Source organism: Camelina sativa, chromosome 4, assembly GCF_000633955.1.
Source record: "Camelina sativa cultivar DH55 chromosome 4, Cs, whole genome shotgun sequence".
In the NCBI taxonomy this organism is placed as follows: Eukaryota; Viridiplantae; Streptophyta; class Magnoliopsida; order Brassicales; family Brassicaceae; genus Camelina; species Camelina sativa.
In genome coordinates this window covers 23,770,192-23,778,751 of record NC_025688.1, presented here as the reverse complement: position 1 = coordinate 23,778,751, position 8,560 = coordinate 23,770,192, and the positions used below count along the sequence as shown (strand labels likewise).

General features: G+C 35.9%; 1 protein-coding gene and 1 non-coding gene across 2 annotated transcripts in view; both read left to right on the top strand.

The window, feature by feature from the left end:
• Positions 389-472, top strand: TRNAY-GUA. Its single transcript is given in 2 exon segments — positions 389-425; positions 437-472. It is a non-coding gene; the product is annotated as a tRNA-Tyr (tRNA).
• LOC104784229 (callose synthase 10-like) overlaps positions 801-8,560 on the top strand; it is a 17,133-nt gene continuing 9,373 nt past the window's right edge. The window contains exons 1-25 of the mRNA XM_010509284.1: positions 801-1,266; positions 1,358-1,455; positions 1,695-1,861; positions 2,180-2,291; positions 2,526-2,636; positions 2,742-2,867; positions 2,951-3,040; positions 3,172-3,269; positions 3,344-3,461; positions 3,848-3,976; positions 4,497-4,573; positions 4,657-4,735; positions 5,181-5,273; positions 5,352-5,454; positions 5,561-5,684; positions 5,773-5,959; positions 6,039-6,091; positions 6,487-6,547; positions 6,705-6,786; positions 7,054-7,103; positions 7,248-7,334; positions 7,440-7,525; positions 7,665-7,692; positions 8,247-8,344; positions 8,433-8,516. Coding sequence (XP_010507586.1) covers positions 1,056-1,266; positions 1,358-1,455; positions 1,695-1,861; positions 2,180-2,291; positions 2,526-2,636; positions 2,742-2,867; positions 2,951-3,040; positions 3,172-3,269; positions 3,344-3,461; positions 3,848-3,976; positions 4,497-4,573; positions 4,657-4,735; positions 5,181-5,273; positions 5,352-5,454; positions 5,561-5,684; positions 5,773-5,959; positions 6,039-6,091; positions 6,487-6,547; positions 6,705-6,786; positions 7,054-7,103; positions 7,248-7,334; positions 7,440-7,525; positions 7,665-7,692; positions 8,247-8,344; positions 8,433-8,516 — 2,552 coding nt within the window. The 5' untranslated portion in view covers positions 801-1,055. The remainder of the gene's footprint in view (positions 1,267-1,357; positions 1,456-1,694; positions 1,862-2,179; positions 2,292-2,525; positions 2,637-2,741; positions 2,868-2,950; positions 3,041-3,171; positions 3,270-3,343; positions 3,462-3,847; positions 3,977-4,496; positions 4,574-4,656; positions 4,736-5,180; positions 5,274-5,351; positions 5,455-5,560; positions 5,685-5,772; positions 5,960-6,038; positions 6,092-6,486; positions 6,548-6,704; positions 6,787-7,053; positions 7,104-7,247; positions 7,335-7,439; positions 7,526-7,664; positions 7,693-8,246; positions 8,345-8,432; positions 8,517-8,560) is intronic.

Sequence of the window (8,560 nt, the reverse complement as noted above, 5' to 3'; positions counted from 1 at the left end):
AAAAAAAAAAAAAAAAAATTATCTCATTCATTAATTATTTCTATTGTATAATAAATACCATCATACATATACACAATTGAATCATAGTGGGCTAGCCTTGTCTTTGAGTTTCCAGACTTGTTTTTTCAACTAGTAGTTATAGTTATAGATAATCAACTCATGGTGATCATATAATTGAATCATTTGTCTTTTAGGCTGAGAAAATAAGATTTGAGTATTTTCAATGTGATTTATCATCGTTGTAACACTAGAAGTACAGTATATGTAGGTTTAGCTAATTAATTATTAGCTTACATTATAGGTTTAGTGATGCATGTAACAAGTATCTTAATGTCCGCAGTTTTCAAGTAATAAATTATATACAATACAAATCAAACAACTATCAATACCGACCTTAGCTCAGTTGGTAGAGCGGAAGACTGTAGTAGTTGCTGTAATCTTTAGGTCGCTGGTTCGATTCCGGCAGGTCGGATCTTTTTTAGTTTTTGACTTTTTTTTTTTTTTTTTTTCCCAGGTTTCATATCTTATTGAATCACAAAACAGATCTTGGACATTGGGCTTTAATCTAGTTTTTAATAACATGGGCCGACGATAAGTCAAAAGTTTGAAAGTTACATTACGCGGTTGCGCAAAACAAATACGACGTCGCTTTTTCCATATAGTCAATCCGTGTTTTTGACTCGACGGTTTTATTTTGTAGTTGGAACGGCTCGAAAGGAGAGGGTCAATATTGTAATTTTCATTATAATACTTTTCCTTTTTTTTCTTCTCTTCCAAATCAACTTTTCGATTTTTTTTTTTCTCTTTTAGAAAACCCACTTTACGAAGGAAACAAATCGACTCGTTTTTTCTTAAATCCGCCATAGATCCAAACACACAACACCTTCATATCCGGGTTCGAATCGTCCACCTCGAGCTTTTTTTACGCGTTTTGCAGCTTCTTCTTCTTCTTCTTTTATCTCCTCTTGTCATGCTGTTTCAAGCTGTTTAGGGCTCAAAAGTTTGATTCGGGGAGAAAATTGAAATCCTTCTTTAGGATTTTGTTTTTGTGAAATATGGCTAGGGTTTATAGTAATTGGGATAGGCTTGTTCGTTCTACTTTAAGAAGAGAGCAGCAGAGGAATACAGGTCAACAAGCTCATGAGCGTGTTAATAGCGGACTTGCTGGAGCAGTTCCTCCTTCACTTGGTCGAGCTACGAACATCGATGCTATCTTACAAGCTGCTGATGAGATTCAGTCTGAGGATCCTAATGTCGCTAGAATTCGTACGTTTTTCCTTCCTTCTTTTTTTTTTTTAGGTTTTGATGATTCAGTCTGAGGATCCTAATGTCGCTAGGTTTTTTTTGGCTGATGTAGTATGTGAGCAAGCGTATTCTATGGCACAGAACTTGGACCCTAACAGTGATGGTAGAGGTGTTCTTCAATTCAAAACTGGTTTGATGTCCGTGATTAAGGTATTTTTTTACACACTCTCTAATATGTACAGTTGTTTAACGATGTTATATCAGTGAATTGGTGGTTTTTAGTCAAATGCATCCTTATGCTATGTCTGTTGTATAATTGTTGCGCCGTGGTTACCATTTGATGTTCAGATTTTTAGGTGCAATTATTCTTTCTTGGTTTTGCTTTTATCTTGTGTCAAATGGTAATGTTTACTTGTTCTGAGTTCAAAGGGGTTTGATTGCTTTTGCAGCAAAAACTTGCCAAGAGAGATGGTGCTTCAATAGACCGCGATCGTGATATTGAACGACTATGGGAGTTTTACAAACTTTATAAAAGACGGCATAGAGTGGATGATATCCAAAGGGAAGAGCAAAAATGGAGGGAATCAGGAACAAATTTCTCGTCAAATGTTGGGGAGTATGTGCATCTTAAAAACTCCTTGTTATTTTCTTCGTTTTGGACAGTGTTTGGATTGTACCTACCCCTGTAAAATGACTGGTTTTCTGTAAATCTGAAACATGCGTCCTGAGTTGTGTTAATGCTTGTTCTTCATTTGACAGTGGTTTTCTGGGTGTAGATTAGTTTGTTTTGTATGTACGTCCTTATAAATGATCTTGATACATATAAATTATGAGTTTATGATTGCCTCTGCTCACTTTTACGGATGAGATTCTGTTTGTGTTGTCTTACTTTTCCTTTTTGATTGAACAGTGTTTTTTTTCTCTTTTTCGATAGGATTTTGAAGATGAGGAAGGTCTTTGCCACATTAAGGGCCTTAATTGAAGTGTTAGAGGTCCTAAGCAGAGATGCAGATCCAGATGGTGTTGGGAGATCTATAAGGGATGAGGTGCTTTCTCTTCTTGTAATCCAAAATAATTTTAATCTTCTTTTCGCTTCCTGTTTTGCGGATGCCAAGCGTTCAAAACACAGACAGAATAACTCTGATGAATCTTTGTTGAGAAGTTGCATCTGATTGGATGGATTATAATTGTTTCCTATGATCATTATATTACTCCGTTAAGTTTCATGTTATAAAAGTATATTGTATGAGTTAATTGATATCTGTTGTTTATGTTTTCAGCTTGGGCGAATTAAAAAAGCTGACGCAACTTTGTCTGCGGAACTTACACCTTACAACATTGTCCCTCTAGAAGCGCAGTCCATGACGAATGCAATTGGGGTTTTCCCTGAAGTAAGTTAAACAAGAACGATTTTTTGTTTTTCCATTTTTTCAATCAGTTGTTTTAGCTTTTCAAAAAATTTTTTACTCAGAAAGAACTCTATTGTCTATATCTAGGTGCGTGGTGCAGTACAGGCGATCAGATATACTGAACATTTCCCTAGGCTTCCCCATGATTTTGAGATTTCAGGACAACGCGGAGCAGATATGTTTGATTTATTGGAGTACATTTTTGGGTTTCAGGTACAGAGTGGTATTGGATCAAACTCTTCCCTGATTGTTTTTCTTCTTCTTTCACTTACATTGTTTGTGTTGTTTTGACTCAGAGAGACAATGTAAGGAACCAACGGGAGCATCTGGTTCTCACACTTTCAAATGCACAATCTCAGCTTAGTGTACCTGGCCAGAATGACCCAGTGAGTTCTTCCTTATGGCCTTAATACTCTATTGTGGCATGCTCCTTTACTGAGCGACAGCTACGATTTTCTCGTTGGTTAAGAGGATGTCCTCTTAAAATCTTGATATTTTTTTTCATTCTTTTGTGTAGAAAATTGATGAGAATGCAGTCAATGAGGTTTTCTTGAAGGTTTTGGACAACTACATCAAGTGGTGCAAATACTTGAGGATACGCCTTGTGTACAACAGGTAAATTTTTGTCTAGTTCTAGTAATGGAAATACTGGTTTAGTTCATGTGAATTACTAACTTTGAAATTTTCAGGTTAGAAGCCATAGACCGGGACAGGAAGCTGTTTCTTGTTTCTTTGTACTTCCTAATCTGGGGTGAAGCTGCTAATGTCCGGTTTCTTCCAGAGTGTATATGCTATATATTTCACCAAGTAAGATACCATTTTGTTGTTGATTATGCACCAATTTCCGCTATTAGTATACTCTTGTTCTAATTATTAGTTTGCTAGGTTACTTTTTGTTTCGTATTTCCTTGCCAAGGAACAAATCTTAACGTGTAGGTTTTACAGTTTTTTTATTTAGTGTTGTTCTGCTGTTCATATCTTTTCTCATCCTGTAAACAACGCTACAAGAAAAAACTTGTCAGAATTGCTCTAGCATCTGATCGTCTCTGCATCTTTGCACTTAGCTTATGCTAAAGCAACCAGCCTGACCCTTATTCTGGAATGATGATCAAAAAGGCCCATGTGATCTTGAATTTTACACCCAATGCGAAGTGAAAATAGATCCCTTCTCACACTTTACCTTTGTTGGTCAGATGGCCAAGGAATTAGATGCTAAATTGGATCATGGAGAAGCTGTCCGTTCTGAAAGTTGCTTAACTGAGAGTGGTTCTGTATCATTTCTTGAGAAAATTATCTGCCCTATATATGATACAATGTCAGCGGTGAGTCATTGCTGTTACAATTTTTTTTGGTGCATCTTAATTTTTGGCAAAGTAGTTTTCCATTTGGCAAAATGTTACTGATTCTCCTCCGATAATTGGTATGTTTATACATATTTCAAATGCTAGGCAAAAATGATAGTTTGAGCGTGACTTCTTTCACTCAACCACAGCGTTTGGAAAGATATTTTGGTTACTTAGAGTATCGATCCCTTGTTATGACTTTCTGTGTTACCTCCATATTACTTAGATTAGTAGCAGTTTTTTTAGGAAAGTCTCACAACATTAAGTGAGTTTTGAGTACGATCTTCATGATCGTCAGTTTCTTGACATAGTATCTAGGTGTTTCTGGTTCTATATTTGAAAGTACATTCCTACTTCGTTTTTAAGATCAGATTTTTTGTTATCTGTATCTGGAAATTTGTAGCATGTTAGCTAATGTGGATTTTAAAGTGTCTGTCATTAATGTTTTGTGATATGGTCGTCTGAGCCCTTAAATTGGTTTTGAAATTTACTCATGTAGGAAACTGTTCGAAACAATGGTGGGAAAGCTGCACATTCTGAATGGCGGAATTATGATGACTTCAATGAATATTTTTGGTTTGTAGTTTATCAGTACTATTATATTTGCAAGTATTTACTCATTTCGAGGAGTCTCCATTAACTGTGTTTGTTATATTCAGGACACCTGCTTGCTTTGAGTTAAGCTGGCCTATGAAAACAGAGTCACGCTTTTTAAGCAAACCTAAAGGGCGGAAAAGGGTGAGTCTTGCTCATATTGGATAAGTTCCATGAATTATAGTTTCATTCCTTCTTGGTTTGGCCCACTAATCATCTGTGACCACTTAGTTCCTCTTGCCTTCAATTTCATGAGTTAATCTGGTTGAACTCTTTCATTCATGATAAACAATTGTTTAATGGGTCTTGTCCAGTTGCGGGTGCTTTATCTTATAGTTTTGGGAGTTAATTTTTTTCCCCTACGTCTATATGGGGGAATTACGTCCAGTGAGAATTATTGTCCAAGTTCCAACCAATATGATTATCCCACAATTTTAACTCCTCAAGAGGAGATGGCTGTAAAACACTGCATAAAACTGCTCATTAGAGTCATTCATTTTCTCCACCAATCATTAACTTCTGTCTTCTTGTTAATATCCATATTTCTGCAACATCTTTGACTGGTTCGTGTTCCTGGAATTCAATGTAGACGGCTAAAAGCAGCTTTGTTGAGCATCGGACATACCTTCACCTTTTCCGAAGTTTTATCCGACTTTGGATCTTCATGTTTATTATGTTCCAGGTTGGTGTGGTATATATGAACAATTTTCTGCTTAATTTTGATAATTTTCCTAATAATTATTATTTTGCCTGTCCACAGTCTTTGACGATTATTGCCTTCAGGAAAGAGCGTCTTGATATAGATACTCTCAAGATCTTACTCAGTGCTGGGCCTACATATGCTATTATGAACTTCGTTGAATGTAAAGTTCTCTGGTTGACTATGTTGTCTTACTATTAGAAAACTCAAAAGTCACATTGTAGATTTGTACGTACCTTGTTAAATATACATGTTTGTCATTTATTCAGGTCTTCTTGATGTTATGCTTATGTATGGCGCCTACAGCATGGCAAGAGGAATGGCTATATCCAGGCTGGTTATCCGGTTTATTTGGTGGGCCGCGGGATCAGTATTTGTGGTATATGTCTATGTGTACGTATCCAATCTTTCCACATGAGCTATTTCTTCTTGATAAAGTTCGTCTGCAGAACAGCTAACCTTTGTGAAACACATATCACAGGAAGGTTCTGCAAGAAAGAAATAAACCAAACCAAAATGAGTTTTTCTTCCACTTATACATTCTAGTATTGGGTTGTTATGCCGCTGTTCGCGTCCTCTTCGGACTTTTAGTCAAACTTCCAGCGTGCCATTCTCTGTCAGAAATGTCAGATCAATCTTTCTTCCAGTTTTTTAAGTGGATTTATCAGGTATTCATTTCGTAAGACTTTAAATAATTAAAAAAGTAGCACTATGAAGTACGTTGTTGATACTTCTTATCCTTTTCAGGAACGATACTTCGTTGGACGTGGGCTCTATGAGAATTTAAGCGATTATTGCAGGTTTTTCCTACCTGCCTCTTCAAACTATATAGATGGTTACAAAGACAAAAGTTCGTTGTATTTATTATCTGGAGTTCTGAACTCTGACCTTGCATTAGTTGGCTAATTGAAACACATTCTTTTAATCGAAAAAGTCCTAAAATATTGCTGAACTATCTGACATATAGTCAATAAGTTTGTTGAGGGAGATTTTGCTTTAGAGAGTAGACATCCTGCATGTATCAAATTGTCAGTTTACACCTGAATATTTTTTTTTTTCCGTTTGCACAAAAACTGTTGGAAAGGTTTAGTGGTTGTCTTAGAAAGTTGCAGTTGATTTGGGATCTTAGTAAAATTTGCTAGAAAACTTTGGTTCCAGAGTTAGGTTTATTCAAACTTTTTCCTATAATATTCAGGTATGTGGCGTTTTGGTTGATTGTCTTGGCCTCCAAGTTCACATTTGCATACTTTCTCCAGGCAAGGATGTTTCTACAGCTGTATATTATTGCTACTGTCCATATTTATTAAATTGCATAATGTCTCATATCTGAATCAAAATGTATCTGGTTTATTAAGTAACTAACAAGTGTGTGTATAATATTGCACTGACGGCTAAATCTTCTTCATGTTACAGATCAAACCACTCGTTAAGCCCACCAACACTATCATTGATCTTCCTAAATTCCAATATTCGTGGCATGATATTGTCTCAAATAGTAAGTGCATATATGCTTAGGTACTCTAATCAATATATTTCACTGGCTGTTTTATCTATTTGAAAATAAATATGATGTGACCACACGACTTAACAAATAACTCAGTAACTTGGCGAGGTTAGCTGTGTATTTGACTCATTTGGCTACATCAACTTTAACTGAACTATACTAGATTTGTATCTGATCAACCATACTACAGACTAGAACTTGCTACTGATCGTCTTTGATAATGTTGCTGATATCTGTGGCTCCGCTAAAAATTGGCAGGTAACGATCATGCGTTGACCATTGTCAGCTTGTGGGCTCCTGTTGTGGCGGTGAGTATTTACCTTATATGTTAGCAAAAGCTTAGATATCAACTTTCTAAGATGTCGCTTTCGAGTCTGATTTTCTTTCGTAACTACTTGTCCTTAACTTGTGTCCTTAAGTTCCTAATCTTGGCATTGGCTATATATGTCTAGATATATCTTATGGATATTCATATATGGTACACACTCTTGTCTGCGATCATTGGTGGTGTGATGGGTGCAAAAGCTCGTCTAGGGGAGGTAATACTGAGTACTTATATGTTCTACCATTTCTGTTATGATATTGTGTTCTGTTTCATATTACTGGCCCCTTACTAACCATGTTTAGATATCTGTCTATTTTAGATACGCTCCATTGAGATGGTTCATAAGCGTTTTGAGAGTTTTCCAGAAGCTTTTGCCAAGAACCTTGTCTCTCCTGTTGTGAAAAGGTTATAGTTTTAAATCCATTTTGATTTTTGTAACATTTCTTGGACATTTATAATATTTCTGTTTATGATTATATACTAAAATATTTTTTTTGTTGGGATCCCTTCACCACCTAATCTCTGTTGTAATGATATATTTCAGAGTACCATTAGACCAACATGCTTCTCAGGTCAGTATTTAAACTCTCTGTCTCATCAGTTTGTGTATTAAGAGTTATTCTTGCAACATTGCCTTCCATAGTTACATCTTCTTCCAAAAATAGCTCAGTGATCTAATTTAACAATTATATGTTGACTTTTGGGGATTCTCTTCGGTAGAACAGATAATGTGTTCACAGTAGCTGTTTTGGCTGCAGTGGCCATTCCTTTTGTATCTTATACGTGTAACTCTACTTGATAGGAAATCTAAAGTAGAAGATGCTTATAATCGTATCTTGTTCATGGACCGTGAATGTACATGTAGCAGAGATGAATTTCTGAAAGCCTTTGATTTGTGTACAGCTTTGCTGTAATTTTTAAGTATAATGTGGTTTTTGCAAAAAAAAACCAATGCGAATTTGATGGTTGTGCTAAGAGCCGACTGTTTTCTTACTGTTTCTCTCTTTCTATTGTTTCCTTTAATGCTGTGGGTGTTTTATATATTTTCAGTCGTTTGATTAATCCTAGAACTTTTCTTTTCGGGGTAATGATTTATTCTTAGAACGTAATCCAATTGTTTTTGCAGGATGGTCAGTATATGAACAAGGCATATGCTGCAATGTTTTCGCCGTTTTGGAATGAGATAATAAAAAGCTTGAGAGAGGAAGATTACATCAGTAACAGGTTAAAAATTATTTTGCTTTTGTGTTTTTCGTTTTTTGCCATTTCGTACAACGCATCTTACTCATACATTTAAGGTCTTCGATTGCAGGGAGATGGATTTACTTTCTATTCCCAGTAACACGGGGAGTCTTAGACTAGTCCAGTGGCCCTTGTTTCTTCTCTGTAGTAAGGTGCAACTTGTTAAATAATTTACTCTCTTTAATGTTGAGAGTTCAG